Source organism: Giraffa tippelskirchi, chromosome 2, assembly GCF_054371585.1.
Source record: "Giraffa tippelskirchi isolate mGirTip1 chromosome 2, T2T-mGirTip1v1.2.pri, whole genome shotgun sequence".
Lineage (NCBI taxonomy): Eukaryota > Metazoa > Chordata > Mammalia > Artiodactyla > Giraffidae > Giraffa > Giraffa tippelskirchi.
This window is the reverse complement of record NC_137276.1, coordinates 49,098,168-49,123,518: the sequence shown is the minus strand read 5'-3', so window position 1 is coordinate 49,123,518 and position 25,351 is coordinate 49,098,168. Positions and strand designations below refer to the sequence as shown.

The 25,351-nt window shown below is 35.3% G+C and overlaps 1 protein-coding gene and 1 non-coding gene across 51 annotated transcripts in view; both read left to right on the top strand.

The window, feature by feature from the left end:
* ZFAND4 (zinc finger AN1-type containing 4) overlaps positions 1 to 24,889 on the top strand; it is a 54,039-nt gene extending 29,150 nt beyond the window's left edge. For 9 of the 50 annotated variants that reach the window (XM_081561114.1, XM_081561148.1, XM_081561104.1 and 6 more), the window contains 6 exons: positions 2,363 to 2,549; positions 9,899 to 10,046; positions 15,032 to 16,207; positions 16,857 to 16,911; positions 22,833 to 22,950; positions 23,953 to 24,889. In XM_081561114.1, coding sequence (XP_081417240.1) covers positions 2,363 to 2,549; positions 9,899 to 10,046; positions 15,032 to 16,207; positions 16,857 to 16,911; positions 22,833 to 22,950; positions 23,953 to 24,088 — 1,820 coding nt within the window. In that variant the 3' untranslated portion in view covers positions 24,089 to 24,889. Of the gene's footprint in view, positions 1 to 2,362; positions 2,550 to 9,898; positions 10,062 to 15,031; positions 16,208 to 16,856; positions 16,912 to 21,113; positions 21,306 to 22,832; positions 22,955 to 23,952 lie in introns of those variants that run through there. The other 41 variants (XM_081561141.1, XM_081561140.1, XM_081561157.1 and 38 more) reach the window with 13 other exon arrangements.
* Positions 19,184 to 19,256, top strand: TRNAC-GCA (transfer RNA cysteine (anticodon GCA)). Its single transcript has one exon. It is a non-coding gene; the product is annotated as a tRNA-Cys (tRNA).
* Positions 24,890 to 25,351: the final 462 nt, after the last annotated feature.

Below are 25,351 nucleotides of genomic sequence, written 5' to 3'. Positions count from 1 at the left end.
AATGTTGTATTATTATTTATTACCTGCTTTTCTTACTAGGACTACACTTATATATGAGAGGAAGAGTATGAGCACCACAGATTCTGAATTTAAAATATATGTATTTTTTAAATTTAAAGTAAGTGAAAGTTATCACTACCCTTTGGTAGTTGAAATGTTGTCATACTTTTTTCCTACAATTTCCTGTGCCTTGTTTGTAACTGAAAAAATCAGACCCTAGAACTTGTCTTATTCGATATTCTAGATTAGGTTTTTAATAAGTTTGCCTTTATTGAATCAGCTTTTAAAATTTAACAGCTTGCTTTTGTCTGCCTTTGTTCGTTTGGTTGCTAAGTTGTATCTGACTCTGCAACTTCATGGACTATCTTTATTGTCTGCTAGTCTCCTTTCCCCATGAGGTTCTCCAGGCAAAAATACTGGAGTGGGTTACCATTTCCTTCTCCAGTTGTCTACTTTACATCATTGAAAACTTTGTGAAAAGGAAAAACTACCCAAATCTGGAACTTTTCCATATTGTATATCAGAAACCTTATTTTTAGCTACTGAGTCTTACTTGAAATTTGTGGTTTAGAAAATATCTTTATCATGTGAATTCTAGTAGTACTTAGCTTTTAAAATTGTTTTCGAATTAAACATTATCAAAGCAACCTAGAAAAGGACTTCTTTGGCAGTCCAGTGGTTTGGACTCTGTGCTTCCACTGCAGGGGGCATGATTTTGATCCCTGGTGGGAACTAAGATCCCACAAGCTGCATGGCACAGCCAAAAAAGGAAAATCTTTTTCTTTCTAAAACTAAATTTTATCCTAAACTATATGCATAGTATTTTATATTTGATGAAATCTAAATGATTTTTCTGTTACGAAAAGAGATGTGTGTGTATAGACATAAGTGCATACACATATTTAATGCCAATGGCTCCCGAAGTAAGGCACACTCTGTTGGTTTAAACAAGACTTTCGTGTGGTTTTAGTAATGGCGGCAGCATAGTTTTTGTTTCTTGTTAATGTAATGTGGAAAGTGTAGCATAAAGACATTTTGTGTCTATGAGAGTCTTATCAAAAACAAGGTAAATCTTACTGTGCTTCTGAAGTTTCTGTGTTTTATTAATAGTGGTGGTATTGAATTTAGGATATGGGAACATCTTTAATGGTTTTACCTCATTGGTTTCAGAGTTTAATATTCATTATTGTTGTGACTTTCTAAAGGGTAGTTCAGCACTGTGATTCTGTTAATAAATAAGCTACTTGAATGAAAGTTACGGAGTTTGAGATATTGTTGCCTCTTTTAAGAAAGAACAGTGTAACTTGACATGAAAATGTCTTTGGAAATAAACTTTTTTTTTTGCTGTAGCCATTACTTAGACCCCCTGATTTGGGGTTCAGGGGCTTTTAGAACATTCAGCCTGTGAGCTAGCCACCTCTTGAGGCTTGTTCCCACCACAAGAGCAGAATCTGTGGTTGCTATGGATGAGAGTGGCTTGAGATGATGGTAGCAATATCATTCAAACCTGACGACTACTCTGAACCACTAGCTATATGTGCTGACTAGACACATAGATGTATACCAGAACAAGTGGGGTCCTGGGAGGATGCTTTCAAGTAACAACATATTAATCATTACAGACATAGCAGTTTTTGTATAATAAGTGGCCCCCTTGTGGTCTTGAGTTACCATGTACTGAAATGGCAATGCATTCCAGTACTCTTGCCTGGAAAACCCCATGGACAGAGGAGCCTGGTAGGCTACAGTTCACTGGGTTGCAAAGAGTTGGACACTACTGGGGTGGCAAAGAGTTGGACACGACTGAGCGACTGCACTTTCACTTTTTTTTAAATTACCTGTCTTCACATCAAGAAGGAACTCTGAGAAGAATCAGCCTTTATATAAAACCAGAAAGAAAAAAGGGATTCACTTCTAATTTCTAAAATATGTCTCCCAGTTGTGTGTGTTTGTTTTTTCAAATCTAAAGTAAGTGGAATTTACATTGATTTTTAATTATTGATTGTTGAAACCAATACTGGAACATATAGGGATTGGAAGATATGAAGTAAAAACAGTTACAGATAATTATGTCATAGAATCAATCAATATACACTCCAGTGGCACAGGAAAAACCTCATGTATTTGGTTAAACCCTGCCTTTGTACATAACAACATATTTCTTTTCTTTCATATTAATACAGCATAGAAAATGTTGTATTAACTATAAAAAGACCAAAAACTTACTTGAAGAATATAATATATATGTATTGTATGCACAGGATTGTTGTTCAAATTTGACATGTTATATCCTGATGGTGTACCAAAATGCACTGAACTTGATATAAATTGAAAGCTTATCTATTAGTATTTCCATTTGCAGTTCCTATGGAAGATCCACTTAAGGAGATGGCTGAGTACATGGATTCCAGTCGAGATGAGGTCTGGGAGAAGACCTCCTGCAACAAGCAAGTTACACTTTTGGTATACCAAGAAGGAGATCAATTGAATTTCTTCCGTGTAGTAGACAGGGGAGATGGCACTCTAACACCATTATCTGAATCTTTAAGGTAAATAGGTTTTCATTTACATGTCTCACTTAGAAAAGGAGAACATTATATGATATACCCATAAACCTTATGTTTACCTTGTGTTGTCAGAATAATCTTACTATGCTGCTGCTGCTGCTAAGTCGCTTTAGTCGTGTCCGACTCTGTGCGACCCCATAGATGGCAATCCACCAGGCTCCAGCTGTCCCAGTGATTCTCCAGGCAAGAACACTGGAGTGGGTTGCCATTTCCTCCTCCAATGCGTGAAAGTGAAAAGTGAAAGTGAAGTCGCTCAGTCGTGTCTGACTCTTTGCAACCCCATGGACTGCAGCCTATCAGGCTCCTCCGTCCATGGGATTTTCCAGGCAAGAATACTGGAGTGGGTTGCCACTGCCTTCTCCGAATCTTACTATAGTCGCAAGATTAACTAAATATTATGCATTCTTCCCTTCTCCCCATCCCACCTCAGTAATATAATTCTGAAACTGTCCTTCCTATGATTGATAGGAGTAATTTCTAAAACTGAAATTTCTTTATGGAGTAGGATTTTTTTGTAAAAATATTTGTCATTAAAACTCTAAGATGCCTACTAGATTATTGAGTTTTGTTATAGTGTGATGTTATATCAATATAGCTGTGGCATAATATAAAGGATTAAGCCTAAAGTTACTCTTTTTTTCCCCCAAAATTTAACTGTTGCTTAAAGGTGGATAAATCTTTACTTCTCTAGTCCTATTTCCCTACTCTGTAAAAGGAGGGGGAATTCCTTGGTGGTCCAGTTGTTAGGACTCAGTGTTCTCACTGACAAGGGCCCAGATTCAATCCCTGGTTTGGGAACGAAGATCCCACAAGCTGTGGGGCACAGCTTCAAAAAATAATAAAGAAATAAAATAACCAATTATATAATGTATAATCCTTAAAAAAAAGGAGGGAGGGTTGTTTTAAAGTCAGAAGGAAACAAAGGTACTTGGGCTAGGCAGTAGAGAAGTTAGTAAATTGGATAAGGTAAGTTTTAAGTTTCTGTGCACTCTGCCTTACTATGATTTTTTTTAACCTTATTTCACTTTAAAACATTCACTAAACATTTAACTGAACTTTTATAGTCAGTCTTTATACTATACACTAAGTTATAAAGATTATATTCCTTCCTTTATGGAACATGAAATCTGCTATAAGTTGTATCTATAATATAATTTTGTCAGTTGTTGTAAAAAGACATTAAAATCTCTGGAAAAGCAGATAAGAGGGCCTTCATTTTATCTGAAAGGTGGGGAGTTAGGAATAACCTCTGAGAAAAAGTGGCCGTAAAAGAGGAGTAGGACAGGCAACAAAGGAAAGGTATTACAGGTAACTAAAATTTAATTCCACAGCATTAAAACCTAGTGGCAATACCATTCATACAAAAATTAACTTGAAGTCTGAAATCAGTTTCCATGGCTTGGGAGTCTAGGCACAGTTTAGCCAGGTGCTCTGCTCAGGTTTCCACAAAACTGCACTTAAGGTGTTGGCAAAGGTGCACCCCCACCTGGAAGTTTCAGTGGGGAAGATAACCTGCTTTCAAGCTCATTCACTTTGTTGGCCTATTTCCTGACAGTCATATGACTGAGGGCCCTGGGGTTTTTGCTGACTTTTGGGTAGAGGGTGCCTTCAGTTCTCTTTTGATTAACTCCAAATCAGCTGATTTGGAGCCTGAATTATATCTGAAAAATTCCTTTACTTTTGCCACATTCTGTTGAATAGAAGCAAGTCATAGGTCATGCCAAACTCAAGGCTAGGAGAATATACAGGGTGTGAACACCTGGAATTGGGAATCAGGGAATTCCTTTAGGATTCTGCCTCACCTCAGTGTGTTATGTGGAAGAGAGATTATACTTATTCTGTTGGCAGAGAGCAGACATCACGAATGGTGTTGATTGTTGACTCTATGTGTCAGAATCTGGTTAGCACTGCAAACATGCCTTAAACATAAAAGTAGAGAAGAGGGAGCAATGAGGCTGCAGCTTTAATCCAGCATCTCTTGCTTTAGACCATGAGTAGAATTTCTTTATATCAGTCTTTCTATTTGCTAGTTTACTGTTGTTTCGGTTTTCTTCCTCAGGACATCCTCTTTTGGCTATCCTTTCCCAAAGGAGAGAATCTAAGCTCCATAGCTTTGCCTGGAAGGCCCTTTACAACCTGTTATCATTTTTACAGCTCTTGTTTATTATGCCATGCTTTTGTACTTCTTTCTTCATTTGCTTGAAACATTACTTACTCCTTTTACTAAGAGTAAATACAAAACTTCTATTTGTGTTTAAGACAAGAATCCCAGGGACGGCGGAGCCTGGTAGGCTGCCGTCTATGGGGTCACACAGAGTCGGACGCGACTGAAGCGACTGAAGCGACTTAGCAGCAGCAGCAGCATAATCCAAATGTTATTATGGATTTCAATTAAAATTGTATTATTGTTCCTCTTAATGTATTCTTTGTTTCTTTTTCTTTTCCTCTCTATTCACTTACCAGAATTGGACAAGGGATAGGGTGGATGAGGAAGCAGAGCAGAAAGCTCTTTTCCTATCCCGAGAGAGGCTTTCTTAACTCTTACAATAGGAGACAGCAACTGCTTCTGTAAAGGGCCAGATAGTAACTATTTTAGGGTTTTCAGGCCAAGAGATGAAGCTAAGGATACCATGTAAAAGTACTTATGCTGCTGCTGCTGCTAAGTTGCCTCAGTCGTGTCCGACTCTGTGCGACCCCATAGATGGCAGCCCACCAGGCTCCCCTGTCCCTGGGATTCTCTAGGCAAGAACACTGGAGTGGGTTGCCGTTTCCTTCTCCAATGCATGAAAGTGAAAAGTGAAAGTGAAGTCGCTCAGTCGTGTCCGATTCTTCACGACCCCATGGACTGCAGCCTACCAGGCTCCTCTGTCCATGGGATTTTCCAGGCAAGAGTACTGGAGTGGGTTGCCATTGCCTTCTCCAAAAGTACTTATATAACCAGATAAAACAAATTTTCACAAAATTTTTACAGACAAAATTCAAAATATAATAATAATAATTGAGTGTGTGTATATCTAATTCAGGTCTACTGTGAGAAGAATGGAGTTCTTTTTTGTGGGAGTAATAGTTTAGTTAATTGGGGTGAAAACTAGCGTTACTTGTCAAATTTGTGGAATCAGTTGTGAAAATTTATTTGTTAATATTGATCTGGAATGAGTTTTTATATATTTTATCTTTAAAAATTTGTAGTTCCAAATACTGGTAGCAGTCCATGAGCATATGATTTTAATTGAGCACTTTCATCACTAGGAAGTCATTTATAGAATACTCTTAGAGTCATTTTTTGCTGTTTGCCTTTAGTATGTCACTATGTTGCACTTCCAGTTGAACATAGGTGGAGCTTCTCAATTGCACATTTAAATAGATTTTTGAAATATGCAGATTTCCTTTAACTTCCATTGACACTGTTGGTTCAGTAATATGTGATAGATTCAAATATTACTGCAGAATACCTTCTGATGAATAACACAAATAACCATAGGTTTTAAACACCTCACATTTTCATTAGCTTTGTAAATTTGTTCAACAAAGTTTTTTTTCCTGTTCTATCAGTTGTAGCAGGTTTCACTTCTTGGTGGCTCAGATGGTAAAGAGTCTGCCTACAGTGCAGAAAACCTGGGATTCTTTCCCTGGGTTGGGAACATCCCCTGGAGAAGGGAATGGCAACCCACTCCCAGTATTCTTGCCTGAGAAATCCATGGAGAGAGGAGCCTGGCGGGCTAGTCCATGGGGTTTCAAAGAGTGGGACACGACTGAAGTGACTAACACTTTCGCTTGTTGCACTTCAAGTTGTACTTAGTGTTTTAGCAATTTCTTTGAAAATATTCTTACCTGTAGTTGTTTTATGCAGACTGTACACTGGGTCTAGTTCTTCAGTCACTTCAAATTTGGTATTGATCCCCTGAATAAACAAAAACAACTGAGTAACATCTGGCTTATATTAACTCATCAAAAGCCAAGGAAGAAAGTGACTCATTTGCCTCATCTTTTAACTGACTATTAATGTTGCTTCCTTTGTTCTCAGCTCTTCTAGAAATTGTTCTTGCCAAAAAAATAGTCTTTAAACAAGTTTATTTTCTCTGGCCACATTTTTTCAGCTGCTGAGATCAACTGCTTAATTCATAATCGGTAAACATTTCCTTGTTTGGCTAGTAAATAAGCTACTTCGAAACTTCTTTTGGTTGCACTCTCATTTTCATTTTCATACTGTGATGAGATATTCCATTTTTAATTTTCTGCTTTTTCTTAACATTGCTTTCCTGCAAGTTGGGCATGTTGTCATGATTCCTTAATCTGATAATGTCCAAATATGTTGTTTTTCTTTAGCATACCTGTAGTGTCCTTATATCATAAACACAATACCCTGCTGCTTAATTGGTAGCAAAATGATCTTCCCTGGTGGCTCAGTGGTAAAGCATCCACCTGCCAAGCAGGAGACGTCGGTTCAGTCCCTCGGTTGGGAAGATCCCCTGGAGGAGAAAGTGACAACCTGCTCCATTACTCTTGCCTGGGAAGTCCCATGGCCAGAGGAGCCTGATGGACTACAGTCCATGGGGTTGCAGAGTTGGACATGACTGAGCACTCTCTGCATTGCTTTAAAACTGCAACTTTTGAAATTCATTCTTCTCTTTGTTTTGACATGTTGGGTATGTACTAGTAATAAAATATCATTGTACAGTGATACACATGGCACTCAAAATGCTGTTGAATTATGACTGTGCCACTGTGATTTATAGTGCTAAGCCACAGTACAAAGCAATGAAGGAGCCACATATAATTTCTGTAGTAGCTATCAACTCTGCCATTGTAGTGCAATAGCAGTATGCAGTATGTGTAATGTGTGATCGAGTGTGACTATATTCCAGTAAAACTTTGTTGGACACAAATATGAATTTCACATTTTCACATTATGAAATATTACTTTGATTTTTTTCAACTATTTAAAGTTATAAAGACTATTCTTAGCTCATAGGCCAATAAGAAATAAGTGGTGAATTAAATTTGATCTTGGTCTCAGTTTGCCAGTTCTTGCTCTAAAAAACAAATAGAATTATTTGATTTGTTTTGATGCAACATCTAGTATCAGTCATCACTATTAATCTCAAATCTTTCCACCTTACTGCTTTTTTAAGTGGGAAGAAATAAAAGGAAGCATTGCAAAAGTTAATTAAATGGTAACTTATCTGTGAGAGTCGCATGAGGACTTGGCTTCAGGATGAACAGTATTCTTGTTGAAATAAATATTGCATTTGCACATCTCTTATTCTTTAATCATATTATTAGATTAAAGGATTTAGAAAAAGTTAAATATAGCATTCAAGAAAATATTAACAGTATTTAAATATAAAGAAAAATATTCTTGGATTAAGTTGATAAATTGATGTGTTATCCTAGTTACATTTTTCCATTTAGGAAAAAATTGAGATTGGCTTCTCAGTGAATCATGAATCTATGCTTTGTGAGAGAAAGCACAATAATGTGGCACTTGAAAAAATTAGGTGAACTTAAAAGTGTTTTTTATCTGCTAAAATGCATCCCATGAAATATTTCTCACGTGTGTGTGTATGTGTATACACACACACAGAAACACATTGATCTCTGTGGGAAAACGGTAAAGGACCAGTGTTTTATTACAGGAAGATTGAATCAGAAACCTCTTTCAGTATTCAATATGGATAAATTTAAAATGCCATGATAAGTAGTTGAAGTATTATAAGGTGAGCAAGAATAGAATATACTTGAGTCGTTCCTTCCAACTCCAAGGGAGAACTGGCAGAAATCCTCACTCAACCCTCTTTTTCAGGTGTAGTTAACCTTAAGATGAGAGCCTTCACAGACTATAAGTTCTGTCACTTATTTGGATACATAAGCATGATGCAGTGTAAGGTCTGTTGTTTGGTGCCTGGGGAAGCAACAGGAAGTAGTATAAACAATAGGCTTTGGAACCAGAGAGATGAAGGATATTAATCTTAGATGCATCATTTACAAGCTCTGATTTTACTAATGATTGAACAAAATCATTTAACTTCTCTCAACTGCAGGTTCCTCATTTATAAAAATGGGATATAATATCACTTTATGTAATTTTTGTGGGGATTAGGAATATTATGTGGAAAGCGCCTGGCAGATTAGGCATTCAGTAAATAGTAGTGGTGTTAATTTGGTCTTATGTCATTGTGTCAGTTTTCTTATTATACTAGACATCTCTTGTATTTAGGTAGAAATGATAGTCACAGATCATGCAGAGGGACTGAATTGATTATGGAGACCAATTCCCATCATTATTCCTCCTGATACCCATAGTTGCTGTGTAGTGTAATTAACGCATGATTTCAAACTGTCACCAGTTTCACATTTAGTTTCCTAAATGTAAATTTTAGGAATGGACATATCCACTCTCAGCTTCACCTTTGTGTGATAGTAATATGTCCTTCAGAAGTGGTATGGAATATGCCTTGTTAGGGTTATCTTAAATTGTTTCCATTTCTTAACAATCATATAGAACAGGAAATCTTATTAATTCTTATACTGCTTTAGCATACATACTTTAGTTCTCCTATAGTAAATTGGACACAGTGACTAATACACATTCTTGCTCTGCTCTATTTAAAATTTCAATCATTCTTCAAATACACTGAGATTATGTAGCCATATAAGTTTAACCATTATTGAAAAAGTTGAATGAAATTATAATTATTTGTGTTCTAGAAAACATTTATTAAATGTTTAATAAATCTAGCATTTATTAAATCTGTGCCAAGAATTGTGCCAGGTGCTAAGACTAGGAAGATGAAAAAAGCCCAGTATTAATATCTGCTTTCAACTTGCTTACATAAAGAGGAGTAAGAGGGAAAGATACACATATAATAGTAGGAAAGTGTGATAGCACCATTATATTATGGCATTATGTAGTCAGAAGGGATTCCAAATAATAAGATATGAATAAATGTTATTGTAATTGATCAGTAATTAGGGTGTTTTACATTTGTAATAATTTGTGTCATGGCTTGACCAAAGTGTCTTTTCATTGTGAAATCTATGCTATTCTGAGTGGTTCCATTTCCAAACATAAAAGATCTTCACTTATGGTATATTGACTTTAGAAAAGCTCAGTTGTACTACATTTTCGATAATGTTAAATCATGATGTTTATCCCCATTTATTTTTTCTCATAAGAAATACATTTTTGAAGTACATTTGCCTTGAATTTCCATTGAGAAAATGAACTTTTATCATTAGTAGCATCTATAGCTTTATATTGTACTTAAATATTTTTAGTCATTGGGCAGGTATCAGGTGCATTTCAATAGTAATTATCATTTTCTTTGCAGTAGTGGTTCTGTGTATAGTTTGTATGCTGATGAAGATGAGGAAATAGAGCCTTCTCCTTCTGGGCAACAGATAATTGAAAATTCAATAACTATGAATAAGATGAAGCTGCTGAAGGCTAAGATGGAGAACATGAATCTCAGCAAAAAGGTGAAGCTTGGCCAGGTCTTTCTTCAGTTTATCCTTGCAGGGCTCACAGCATTGAGGTCTGTTGGTAATTGTTGGGAAAAAATTTTATATAAAATATTATTCATCTCAAGTTTCTGACCTCATTTATTGAAATATTAACTGTAAAGAATTAATTTTTTTTCAGCCAGCAGTGTATTTAATGTGATAATATTGCACTCAAAATAACTCATGGCTTTGAAAAATTTCATGGTTCTAGAACTAAGAAGGATAATAAAAGAGAGTCTAACCTTAATTTTGTAAGTTACTTTTTAAAATGCTGTTAATATTTACTTATTATGGATAGATCTGTCTGGGTGTTGAAAAGGAATGTTTAGCTATTCTAGATATTGTCAATTTTCCAAAATAATTGAATGAATTCTCTCCAATAGTGAATGAGAGTTATAGTTTTCATGGATTCTTACCAGTATTTGATATGGTTCTTCTTTTTTATTTTTGTCATTCTCATTGGTGTGTAGTGGCATTACATTATAATTTTAATTTTCATTTCTCTGATTAATGAAGTTGAGCACCTTTCATATATTTATTGGGTATTTGGATATCCTTTTTTGTAAAAATGTGTATTCAAATTTTTGCCCATTTAAAAAATTGGATTGTGTTCATTTTGCTTACTGATTTTTTTTGGAGATTTTTATATATTCTGTATATTAGTTCTTTGTCATATGTATATCACTACTCTATAACTTTGCTTTTCACTCTGTTGGTAACTTTTTCTTTATTGAATTGTACTATGTACATAAAATAAAATTCACAAGTCTTTAATATAGCTTGATGAATTTTTACATTTATATACAGTTGTGTAGGTACAACTCAAATTAAAAATAGGACCTGTTTTTCTCTCCAGATTTCTTTATAGACTTTCCCAGTCAATGCCTACCTTTCCCTACTCCCAAAATAACTACTATTCTTACATGTGTCATCACAAATTAGTTTTTACTGTTCTTGAACTTGGTATAAATGCTATCATATGTAATATACTTTCTTTTTTTTGGTCTGGTTTCTTTTGCTCAACATAATACTTCTGCAGTTCATCCATTTGTTGCATGTATCGGTTCATTCTCTTTTACTGCTGTGTACTAATCCATTGTATGACTATACAGGCATACCTCGGAGATATTGCAGATTTGGTTCCAGACCGCCACAATAAAGCGAATATCACAATAAAGTGAGTCACACGAATTTTTTGGTTTCCCAGTGCATATAAAATTTATATTTACACTATACTATAGTCTGTTAAGTGTACAATAGCATTATGTCTAAAAAACAATGTACATACCTTAATTGAAAATATTTATTGCTAAAAAATGCTAGGCATCATCTGAGCCTTCAGTGAGTTTTAGTAGTAACATCAAAGATCACTGATCACAGATCACCATAAGAAATATAATAATAATGAAAAAGCCTGAAATACTACAAGAATTACCAAAATGTGACCCAGAGATGCAAAGTGAGCAAATGCTGTTGGAAAAATGGCATCATTATAGACTTGCTCAATGCAGGGTTGCAGCAGACCTTCAACTTGTAAAAAAGCAATATCTACAAAGTGCAATAAAACGAGGTATGCCTGTACTTCGTTTATTCTTTCTCCTTTTGACATTTTTGGCTTTCATCAACAAAGCTGCTTTGAGCATTCTTTTATACACATCTTTGGTGGACACATGCACTCTTTTCTGTGGGGCATGTAGCTAGGAATGGACTTGTAGAGTAATTCTGGGCTCTTGATTCTGTTCTATTGGCCAGTATGTCTGTCTTTATGCCAGTACCACACTTTTTTGATTACTGAGCTTTGCAGTAGATTTTGAAATCAGCAAGTGTGAGACCTGCAACTTTGTTCTTGTCAAGATTATTTTGACTCTTTGGAGTTGCTTGTGGTCACTTATGAATTTTAGGATGGATTATTCTATTTTTGCAAAAAAAAAAATCCATTGGGATTTTGATAGGGATTATATTTAATCTTTAGATCCATGTGACTCATGGCTTTGAACTCCTTAGTTTACAAATATGTGGAATATTATGTATCTTTTTTATTCATTTGTAGTTTAATATCACTGTAGTCAGAGAACATACTCTAAATGATTTCATACCTTTGAAATAAGTTGAAGATTGATTTGTGACTAAGCATGTTGGTAAATGCCACTTGGAAAGACTGTAGTCTGTCACTATATGTGTGTGTGTTTGTGTGTGTGTGGTGTTGTGTATATATCAGTTAGATAAGTGTCATTTGTGTTGTTCAGTCTTCTGGAGCCTTTCTAATTTGTGTGTGTGTCTGTTTTCCATCAGTTATTGAGAGAAGTTTATTAGAAATCTCCCCTTTGATTGTGAATTTGTGTGTTTCTTCTTTTAGTATGTGTATTTTTACTTTACATATTTTGAAACTGTCAAACTAGGTGAAATGATCTAGTACAGATTTGTATGATATCCAAGGAATTATGGTATCTTTCTTGTAGTTTGTATTATTATAAATATTGTTATTTATTATTATAAAAATGTTTGTCTTGTAATGCACTTGTCTTAAAAGCTATTTTGTCTAATTAGTATAGCTAAGCTGGCTTTCTTTTGATTTATATTTCTATCGTATATCCTTTCTATTTTATTACTTTCACTCCTTCTATGTTTCTGTATTTAAGAATTTTTCTTATCATCAGTGGATGATGGATTTTTTATTATTTTTTATCCAAACTGACAAGCTTAAGTTTTTCATTCTGTAACATTTAATATAATTACCAATACATGTGGATTTTTATCATCTTACTATTTGTTTTCTATTTAACCACCTGTTTTGTTTCTTTTTCCTCTCTTTTTTCCTTTCTTTAGTCGACTTTTTGTTTTTCAGTTTTTATCCTTTATATATATATATGGACAGAGAGGCCTGGCGTGCTGCAATTCATGGGGTCGCAAAGAGTCGGATACGACTGAGCGACTGAACTGAACTGAACTGTTATTTATTATTAGGTTTTTCAAATGATTACTCTAGATATTATTTGTACATTCTTGACTATAGTATAATAAAAATGATTTTTATCCCTTTCCTTTTAATGCTAGAATCTTAGAACACTAACTCCAGTTATACATTTTGTGTCGTTTCTGTCATGCATTTTAATTTACATGTATTTTGAACACCTCAAGTTGTTTTATATTGCCAATATTATTTATATTTATCCACATATTTACCTTTTCTGTTGCTCTTTATTCTTGCCTGCAATTACTTGCTTCCTTTAAAGATTATTTTCCTTCTGTCTGAATCTTTTAGTGCCTTTTTTTTTTTCATTTATGACTCTTGGCAATTAAATCTCTCAGTCTTTGTCTGAACCCTTACTTTGCCTTTTTTATTTTGAAAAATGTTCAGTCCTTCAGAAATGTTATACATGTGAACATCCATGGAAATTTTACCTAGATTCAACAATTAACATTTTTTCCACATTTGCTTTCTCTGTTTTTTTTACCTGATTCATTTGGGAGTTAGTTGCAAATATCATGACATTTCCCCCTGAATATTCAGTATATAACTCCTAAGAATAGAGTCTTCTCCTATATAACTGCAATACAGTTATCATACACATAATTTATCACTGATACACATTATATAATCTATATTCATATTTCTTCATTGCTCAATAATGTATTTGGTAGCATTTTGTTTTATTTTGATTTTTTGTTCTCTTTTCAGTTTGAGATCCAATCAGGCATCATGTGTTGTATTTAGTTGTAATGTTTTCTTGGTCTGCTTTTTTATGTAGAATTATTTCTTAGCCTTTTTTTAAACATTCATGTCAATAGTTTTGAAGAATTGGCTAGTTTTGTAGAATATCCTCAATTTGAATTTATCTTATTGTTTCATCATGATTAGATGCAAGTCAAACATTTTTGGCTGGATATTACATTATCTACATTTTGTTATATTTCTAGGTTGGGAGTTTTGGTATTTCATCAGGTATTCCATTCTTTGTCATGCTCATATCAGCCCATATCTTAAAAATAAGTGCTAAGGCTTCATATTTTTCATTTTCAACTTTAACCATACATCATGAATTGTTGTGACACTTCTGTTAAAATCAACTATGTTGGGAACTCCTAGACCACTCCTAGATTTGATGAATTGCTTGAAGGACTCATAGGACTAGCATATTGTTTTACTCATGATTAAGATTTATTTTAGCAAAAGGGTACAAAGCAAAATCAGCAAAGGGAAAAGGTGCGTGATGGGTGTAGAGGAAATCAGGTACAAATTTTCCCAATGAAGTCTCATAAGATGTATATAATTACGTTGTCAGTGAGTTTTTTCAGCACATGTGGAATGTTGTCTACTAGGGAAGCTCATTAAAGACTTTGTGCCTAGGGATTTCATTAGGAGCTCTTAATGAAGGCACCCTCTGCCTAGCAGTACCAAAATTCCAGACTCCCAGAGGAAAAGTCGATGTTCAGCATAAACCATATTGCTTGCACAAACAAGTTAGGCACAATGAGTGTCTCTTACAAGTTAGGGTAGCAGGAACCTTCTTGAAATACAAATTTCTAGAAGCCAGCCAAGGGCCAGACTTGCAAGCAGACATTTTCAAGGGTAACAGTTTAGGTCATCTATTAACTCTCTCCTGCAGTAGTTACTTATCCAAACACTTCACTCATTTTACTAGGAAAAGTTGTTGGGGATCTGAAATAGGTCAGCTGTGTCATACCTAATATAATCAGTTTTCTTATCAACAAAACTGACAATCAATAGTGATGAAAAAGAAAATTGGTTTTCTTTAACATTATCTGAAATTATACTCAATGAAGAAAGATAGCAAAATTCTTCTCAATCATAAGCTTAAGATTTTAATCTTTTTAAATATTTTAGATTGAGGCAATCCAAATGCCAATATGTAAGTAACCTTCTCTTACTTCAATAATTTTTGTTAATGGGTAGAGAAAATGATTGTGTAAAGAATTATGTATTCATTCCTTTCTTTTAGCCTAAGAAAGCTGTCAAGGTAAAACCTCGTCCACCCATAGCTCCTCGACCTTCTAGTAGTTCCACAGCAGCTGCTCGCCATAGATTGTTAAAAGTTCTTCCCCACATTGGGCAGTCTTGTTTATCTTCTCCTGGGAACACATATCTACCTGACTTGGCCAGCAATGCAGTTTCAAGTTTGGCAGCTCTGCCCCCTGCTGATAGACCCATATCATCTATCACTAGTGATTTTCTTAAGGAAGATGATAACTGGGAGAGTTACACACTGTCTCATTCCAGTAGTGGCTTCAAACTACCATCTCAGATACCTCATATGGAGTTTGAAACTGACAAGGAGCTTGCTGATACTATTCTCCATCTTGGATCATCCCTGCCTAGGCGGACAAAGCACTTTTCAGGAAATCTGTCATCTAACAATGAGGATGACACTGTTTTATTTTCAACTTCAGAAGAGTGTGTAACTGAAGAATCACTTCTACCTGAAGTGGGTTCATTTGCTTCCGTTACAGAAGGAAATGCTGATGAACAGAGCAGTGGTGTAGAAGGCACACGGAAGGTAAACCCAGAATTCTCTCTCATTAATGGTGATAAAGGGTTGAAAGCTAAAAAGCAGCATCTTAAACATGTTGCAAAAGTGTTGAATGGTGAATCAGTAGAGGCTTCAGTTCTCAACCACCATGAATTAAGTCCTCACAAGAATAGACTCTTATCACCTCTTCACTGTTCTGCACCAATGTCACTCCATAATTCTCTGGCGAAACCACAGAGACAGTCCAAATATTTTGAGTCTGGGAGCCTCCAGTCTTCTGCTTCACAAAACGTGCTTCGGTCATTGGATGTTCGAAATATAACTGATTCTTCTTTCTCTAGGACTACTCGCTTTCGAGCTGTTAAAGTTGATTCACCTGGGAAAAGACCTGATATTATTTCTAAAGTTGAGGCTCGGGATATCACAGAAATGGCTAACAGGGCATCCAAAGAGCCTTTTGGTTTTGTAAATAATATAGGTTTTCTTGCTTCGCTGGCTCGGAGCGCAAGCAGAGACAGCTTACAGAGTGCACGTGGGGCAGGCAGGCTGCGGACCTCTGGAATTGGGCTGTCTACAAACCTCCAGCATTTTCAGGAAGAAAGCCGTAGGAAAAGTTCTCCTCAGTTAGAACCTACAGAATTTTTTTTAGTAAGTATTTGCGTTTCAATATGTTCTATTAGTTATCCTTGTAGTGATTCATAATACTTTGTTTTTTGTTTACATGTTAAATAAAGAGGTCTAAGGTTGAATTCTTTTCATAACTTCCTCTTAAAATGTCTGTCTAGTTTATAGAAAATTTTTTGACAGTTGAATTTTAAATAATGTTTTAGTTCTAAATTTAGAACTGTAATTTGAGAGTAATTTAATACTAGTTTTTTATAGTGCCTTAAGATTATTTTAATTTTAAACAATTTATCATATATTTAAAAATGCTAAATATTTTAATTAATGTTTTTCCCTAATAAGAACTTTTATTTAAGCCATGAAATTTTACTCTCTTCCATCCAAGTACTAACCAGACCTGACCTTGCTTAGCTTCCAAGATCAGATGGGATCAGGCACGTTCAGAGTGATATGGCCATAGACAACTTTTACTCTCTTGAAGATAAAGAAAAAGTACAATATTGATGGATGTGACAGCCAGGTCCCAGGTTAATTTACTTAAAAATAGATTAAATAATTTAAAATGAAAGTTCATCAAAATTTTTGTCATAAAATATAATTATTTCATGTTAGGTGATCTCTCCTCTGTTTTCCATTTACTCACCTCTATAGATGTTTTGTGTTTTAATTGTAGTCTGCTCGTGGTATTGGAATGAATGGAAATAATACAACATCAGGGAAAAGAGTAGGTAAGCTACAGATAATTTTGAAAACAATATAAGGCTAATAATCATAGCATTATGCATACTATGAATTTGAATTTTCAAAGAGTAATGAGAAGAACATTCTCTGTGGTATATACAGAGTAAACTTCCTTAGACTTTGTTCCACTGAAGAAAATGATTAAGAGAACTGACTGTAGGGCATATTTGAAGAATAAAACAAAAGTTGAAATTGAGGTCTCTATTGTCTGGAAAAGGATATTGTCTATGTGAAAAGATAAGATGAATGAAAAATTAACATGTATTTCACAATTTATCTAGTCCCTGGCCACTCTAGAGCCATGCTGGGTACAGGATGAGTTTTGAGAAATCACCCTAGAAAGGTGTTTCTTAAACTCATGGTCCAATATCAAGGATAGTAAGAGCTCCATTTGATGAACTGGTTATTTCTGAATAAAAGAAAGGGACGGTCTCTTTGACTAGCCGTTTCCAAGGCATACTAGTAGAAATGACTATATTATTAGCATTACTTCTACCAATACTATCTTAAAGGTATACTGGCCAAATACTTCCAAAGAAGCCATTACTATTATCTTTTGTGTGCTAATACCCAGTCTAGAGAAGGCAATGGCACCCCACTCCAGTACTCTTGCCTGGAAAACCCCATGGATGGAGGAGCCTGGTAGGCTACAGTCCATGGGGTCGTTAACAGTCGGACATGACTGAGCAACTTCACTTTCACTTTTCCCTTTCATGCACTGGAGAAGGAAATGGCAATCCACTCCAGTGTTCTTGCCTGGAGAATCCCAGGGATGGCGGAGCCTGGTGGGCTGCCGTCTATGGGGTCGCACAGGGTCGGACACGACTGAAGTGACTTAGCAGTTAGCAGAGGTGGAAACTCTAACAAATATGTACCACCTTTGTAGCCCCGAGGTTCTAAAGGATACATTATTTATTATGATTGTCATGTGAGTATCATGTCTTTAAAGAGATAACTAAGGTTTGTTTCCGCTACTGTATAAAGCCCAAGGTTCTAAAGTTGTAATATATCCACTTTTTCAATTTTTTATTGTAATAAAGTTTACTATCCTAACCATTTTTAAGTGTACAATTGAATGGTATTAAGTACATTCGCATTTTTAGCTAACCAATATCACCATGTATCTCCAGAACTCATTTCATCTTCAGAATGGAAACTCTGTATCCATTAAACTTTAACTCCTCATTACTCTCTCTCCTCAGACCCTGGCAACCACCTTCTGTTTTCTGTCTATAATTTTAACTACTCTCAGTACCTCACATAAGTGAAATCATTCAGTATTTGTCTTTTTGTGCCTGGCTTACTTTATGTAGCATAATGTTCCCAAGGTTCATCTATGTTGTAGCATGTGTCAAAATTCCCATACTTTTTAAGCTGAATAATATTCCATTGTATGTATATACAGTATCTTGCTTACCTATGCATCTATGGATGGACACTTGTGTCACTTCCACATTTTAGCTACTGTGAATAATGTTACTACAAACACAAGTGTACAAGTATCTCTTTGAGACTCTGATTGCAATTCTTTTGAGTGTATATCCAGAAGTGGCATTGCTGGATCATATGGTATTCTGTTTTTAATTTTTTTAGGAATTACTGTATTCTTTTCCATAGTAGCTGTGCTATGTCACATTCCCAGCAGCAATGTACAAGGTTTCCAATTTCTCTACTTTCTCACCACACTTTTATTTTCTGTTTTTTTTTGATAGTGGGCATCCTAACAAATATGAGGTGGTATCTTACTGTGATTTAGGTTGGTATTTCCCTGATGATTAGTTATGTTGAGTATCTCTTGTGCTATTTGGAGTTCTTTGGAAAAATGTGTGTTCAAATTCCTTGTCCTGGAGGCGGGAAATTAAAAAAAAAATCCTTGCCCATTTTTGAATTTGTTTCTTGGTTTTCTTGTCTCCATATATTCTGGATATTAATTCCTTATGTATGATTTGCAAATATTTCTCGCATCTATAGGTCACCTTTTTACTCTGTTGATTATGTCTTGATGCTCAACAGTTTTTAATTTTCGTAAAGTTTAATTTGTCTATTTTTTTTCTTTGTTGCCTGTGCCTGGTATTGTGTTCAACAAATTGTTGCCAAATCCACTGTTAATGAAGCTTTTCCCTTCCATTTTCTTCTAGAAGTTTTATAGTTTTAGGTCTTAGATTAGGTCTTTAATACATTTGAATTAATTTTTATATATGGTGTAATGTAAGGGTCCAACTTCATTCTTTTCCATGTGGATATTCAGTTTTGGGGGCTTCCCTGATAGCTCAGTTGGTAAAGAATCTGCCTGCAATGCAGGAGACCCCAGTTCGATTCCTGGGTCAGGGAGATCCGCTGGAGAAGAGATAGGCTGCTCACTCCAGTATTTTTGGGCTTCCCTTGTAGCTCAGCTGGTAAAGAATCTGCCTGCAATGTGGGAGACCTGGGTTTGATCCTTGGGTTGGGAAGATTCCCTGGAGAAGGGAAAGGCTGCCCACTCCAGTATTCTGGCCTGGAGAATTCCATGGACTGTATAGTCCACGGGGTCACAAAGAGTTGACACAACGGAGCGACTTTTCACTTTCATTTTTCATCCAGTTTTTGAGGCTACATTCGTTAAAAAAAAACAAACAACTGTCCTTATCCCCATTGAATGGTCTTATTAAAGCACCTTGTCAAAAGTCATTTGATTATGTTTGTGAGGGTTTATTTCAGAGTTCCCTGTTGTGTTCCATTGATGTCTATGTCTGTCTTTATGCCAGTGCCATGCTGTTTTTGATTAAGTATCTACTTTTAATATTATAATTATTTTCCTTTGTGCGTGTGTGCTGAATTGCTTCAGTTGTGTCCAACTCTTTGTGACCCACTGGACTGTAGCCCACCAGGCTTCTCTGTCTATGGGATTCTCCAGGCAAGAATACTGGTGTGTGTTGCCATACCCTTCTCCAGGGGATCTTCCTGACCCAGGGATCGAACCTGCATCTCTTACATATCCTGCATTGGCAGGTGGGTTCTTTACCACTAGCGCCACCTGGAAAGCCATAAATAGATGTCAGTTTTCTTTTGACATCTATTTAAATCTGTCTTGTACTAATGCACAGCTCAGCCTCTTGGAAGTTTGAGTTGTACTTATTCTATCTCCCTAAACTCTAATTCAAGAAGCTACAGTGCTTTCTTCTGAAACTGCTGTTGCTGAAAAGATCTTCATAATTTTCAATCCAGTGGATGATTCTGTACACTTACCTTGATTATTATGGCCCTTCTTCTTAAAAGAGTTTTTCTCTTTCCTTTCTTTTTTTATTCTGGGCTATTACATTTTTGTAGATTTTTGGTTTTGTGTCAGGTTTCTTTTGAACTTGTTTTACCAGCCCCTCTGCTTGTCCCCACATATATACTCTTTTGAATGATTTCAGTTAGGTCAAGTCATCAACTGCTACCTGCAGTTTGTGATTCCCCAAACTAGAGCTATGTAACTTACTGCCATTTCCTTCCTGCCATACAGTAGTAACAGTATCATTCTCAATTACTTAGAAGAGTTTGTGAAAATTCTGGCATAAGTTTTGTTTAATTGACTTAAGTTTTTCCATTGGTTCTCTTTGCTTTTCACTGTAAGGTCTTTCTTGGAAATCGTACCCGTCTTCATCGATTTAGTTATCGTTTTTAGGCAGATGACTATCAGACTTGTATCACAAACACTGCCTTGTTACTTTACTGGCTGACTTTTATGTTGGGTGAATTTTTATAGATCATCGTGTTAGATCAAATATTAAACTAGGAAGTGCCAAACAAGTGCCTTAATGCAAATATCTTTACTCCCATTCTGAAAAGCAACCCTTCACATCGACATTATTGACTTTTTCTTTTTTCATAAATGTTCATTACATATTTGAGAGAAGGCTTCAGAGAAGAGTTAATGATTGGTGATATCTTCTTACTGGATAAGTAGAATTTTACTAAGTTAACCAAGTTACTGAGCATTTTAGAAGAGGAGATGGCACTTGTAAATGGATCTGGTGCATCATTCAGGGTGGGAATGATGTGGCACATAATAGAAAATGATTCTGTAAAGTTATAAAGGCACATTGGACACATAAGTCCTTGAATGTCAGTCCATGGAATTTGAAATTTTCCTCTTTGTAGGAGGGAACTTACCTATTGGGGCTGGTTGCCAGCATGGTATGTGACTAATAAATTTTTTTTTCTCTAGTGGGGAGAAGGATAAATGGAAACCATTGTCATAGGAGAAGACTGCAGTTATGATTCTGTGCCACCTCATTCTGGTCACAACTGTGTGCTCTGTTTCTGCACATTCACAAGAGTTCCTGAGTGAATAAAGGGTTGGGAAACTTAAGTACCCCAAGGAAAGAAAAACATGAAAATATGACTACACTGAACTAAATTTGTGTCAACAGATTTTTTTTTTTAACTTTTGTTTAAGGAACAATATCCTAAGCCTGAATTCCAAAGATAATTGCAATTAGATGAACTTCAGAGGATATCTGGTAGTATGTGCCTTTCTTCTGTGTCCTGTGCAACTGCCTGTCTTATTTTTATTATTTAAGAAGAGGAAAGTATCCCATCACCTTTGTGAAATGTTCTTGATAACTCTTAAGTGCCCTTGAAGAAGAAAGTGCTTATTAGCTTGAGTTGGTACCTGACCACCATTAGGAGTCATAAGTTAGTTTCCAGTTTGGGGCAGTTTTTTTTTTTTTTTTCTATTTTTGGGCAGGATCTGGGAGTGTATTTTAGACTAGTCATAAAGCATTAATTTTATTGTGCTTGTATATACAGAACCCAGTCTGGATTGTGGCAAAAGGCATACTGCCAATTAACTAATTCCAACTTTTTGAACCTTTGAAGGATTACTTTTAGCTGCTAGATAGCATTAAGCCCAGGCCTCCCAAACCTTTTTTGGTAGTAGAAAATGGGTACCATTTCCATTGACACTCTATACTGTTTTTCTTCTCACTCCTTCCCTTTGTTTTTGCTTTGTTTGCTTCTTCCTTCTTGGCCTTTGGGTGCCACCAAGCACTGTGTACTTGTACTTTTAGTGTAACAACTATGGATGATGACATTGAGCCTCTCTGCTCATGAGTAGGGTTTGTTGGAGTTTTGTGCAGTTTCAAACGCATTTCACTTAGTATTAAACTGATTTAATTCTTTCTCATATAATAGCAGATGTGCTCTTATATTTAAGATAAAAAATCAACCTGTTGCTATAGCCCAGAATTTAGTAAATATTTTTTGGAACGCTTATAGTACTGTGAAATTGAACAGTGCACCCTATGAGTCACTATTGATAATACTATATTTTATATAATTGTAATATTTTAAAAATTCAGAATGCTTTTTATTGTGAGAACTGAGTTGACCTTTGAACACTTATAAACTTAGGGAGAAAAATACATGTCCTGTTATCTTAAAAATGAACAAATTGAAGTTTGAAAGTTAAATAATTTGCTCATGGTTTGATGCATTTAGTTTCTATGGTATAATTATTACTAAGAGATCACTTTTATGATATTCTCGTGCTCCTTCTTGGTGTGAAAGAACAGGGTGATTTTAATATATACTATGTTGTTCCTCAGAAACTTCATAAATACAGTTTTGAGCCAGACATTTTTCTTGATTCTCTGTCAAAGTTTAGTCTACTTCAAATATACATATTGCTTTCAGAAATAATCAGAAAGGTGTTGGTATGTATAAAAATGTCTTAGTCAGTAGAAATTACCATGTCTTAAGAGAAATAACAGTTCTAGTTCATCTTTATTACAGACTCTGTAAATAATTTAGATATAAAACACAAATTAATATTTATGGCTTAGAGGTTTGCTTGTGACAGGAATGTGTTTAATGTTTTGTTTTATAGTATTTCACATTTAGAATTTTATTTCTGTATTAATCAAGGTGTCCTTTCTCTGAACAGGAGAATGTACTCATCACCTCCCACCTGTAAAAGCCCCTATTCAAACAAAGAAGAAAACAACAAAGCATTGTTTTCTTTGTGGAAAGAAAACTGGACTGGCTACTAGCTACGAATGCAGGCAGGTTGGCTAGCTGAAAAGTTGAGATGCTTTCTTTGTGGTGAGCCAGCTTAGGGATTCAATAGAAAACGTTCTTTAAATTGCCTCTTCATATCATTTAGATGATGTTCAAATAGCAGTCCTCAGCTGAACTCCTTATTGGCTGAAGTAAAGAGCAAATAGATAGCTTATGCATTTCCAACCTCCTGAGATCCTCTCCTGCCCTCTAAAGTAGGATATATAAACCAGTGGAAGAGTGCGTTCTCTTTGTCTTATGATAGATAGACTTGGTTTTTCTTTGAATGTAGCTTGGGAGAACTCCTCTTCCAAGATTATATTTTAAATTGAATAAATTTAATTGACTAAATTTAATTGACTAAATTTAATGTTAATGTACTGTTAATTATATGATACACTTTTGTTTCAAAAGAGATGAATAATATGTTTACAAAAATAATGAGTTTTTACTACCAATAACTATTTAGTAGTATTGATTAATATGCTCCAAGGATGGTGTCTGTCCTTAGGTTGAGGCCAGGCATTAAGTAAAGCTGCTGCTTTTTAGAGTGCATTCTGTTCAAATGGAAACAGCTTACCTTGTTGCTGAAATACTTTAAAATCCTTTCATGGCATAGTTAGGTTTTACATAATTTGATTTTCTTATTAGACTGAATTTCTCAGAAATTCACAGTTTGCCTAGGCTTACTAGATATGAAAGAAGGTGGTACACATGTCTATTGGCTTTCTCAGTTTTACTACTTCATAAAGGTCTGCATCCTCTTTTACTCCAGAGGAGATTCTTTATTATACACTTGCACATTCATGGACAATTGTTCTTTTTGGCGGGGGGCGGGGAGGGGTGCCTGTGCTTGTTTATAAGTAGAAGGGAAATGTCAATTCTGAAATTGCTAAAGAGAACCAAAGGGCTCCTGTTGGACTACCTGAAGTCAAGCTTTGATCTTCCAAAGAGAGGAGGCTCTTATAGAAATGTGACTATTCACATAAACTTTTTTTGTGCTTTAGATGTGGAAACAACTTCTGTGCACCTCATCGCTATGCAGAAACTCACAGCTGCACCTATGATTACAAGAGTGCAGGGAGGAGATACTTACAGGAGGCAAATCCTGTAGTTAATGCACCAAAACTTCCAAAAATCTAACTCTTGCTCTGCGCCTAACTGTTCTGCACAAGGAATCGTATTACAATCGTAAAACAGAAGAAATACTGTTTAGACTGCGTTATTTTTGTTCGACTCCAAAAGACTTGCCAAATAACAAAAGCTTGTTATGCATACTGTTGGAGAATGAGGAAGCTACTGTATTTGACACCTTTATTCTTTGGTGAATCAAAAAGTTTTAAAAGTAGTTTTAAAAACTTTATAATGATGTAGCTTTGTTATTACATGTCTTGTGTTAAGTATTTTATATTTGATATTACAATTTTACTAAACAAGTCTTCAAAAGATGCACTTTAGGAAGTTACCATTGACTGTGTAACCAGTTTCCATGTTGTACAGAAATGAGCTGTCATGTAATGGCTCTACTCAAATCTACAGTTTTTTTGTGGGGGTGGTGTGGGTGGGGATTTTAAGAAAATAACCCATACGTGAAAGTTCATTGAATTTACTGGCAAGTTCCTTTTTATGTCAAGCTTTTTATAAAAAAGAACATTTGGTTTTCCAGTGTGGTTTTAACACATATATTTCTTCTATATTCAGATTGGCATTTGGATATGTATCCATTCTACAATATAAAACACATCATGTTAATCATAGTATATATTTCTTAAAATATTGCTTTTTGAATGGTAGTCCCACTTGTTGCCATTAAATAGAGAACCCAACTTTTCACTTTTTGAAAAATGAGTATATTGAAAACAAAATCTCACAGCTTGGTTTGTTTTTCTTATGTTGCGTGCTATTACCAGGAAAAATTCAAATAAATATTCAGTTTCATTATGATTTTGATTTGATTATTTACAATTATTTTTTCATATAAATACTTAAAAAATAAAACCATTTAAATAAATCAGTAGTTTATTCTGTTTGGAAAAAATGACTATAAGTATAAAAGAATTCTTTTACAGTATAAGGATCCTGCTCCCCAGATGTAGCTAATACAGCATTCAACCTTTGAGGAGGCCTCTTGCTTTATGGAATCTTAGTTGAATCTGATGCTGAACCCAGGCAAATAGCCAACAGGCAACCCAGTGGACTCTACAACTCTAGTCCAACCTAGGTGGGATGTGCATGGGTACCAGAGGCTAATATAGGGGTGAACAAAATGGAGAGTTCTGTTACCCTTCCTCTACTTCTTGTGCTCAGTTGTGTCCAACTCTTTACAGCCACATGGACTGTAGTCCACCAGGCTCCTCTGTATATGAGATTTTTTCCAGGCAAAAATACTAGAGTGGGTTGCCATTT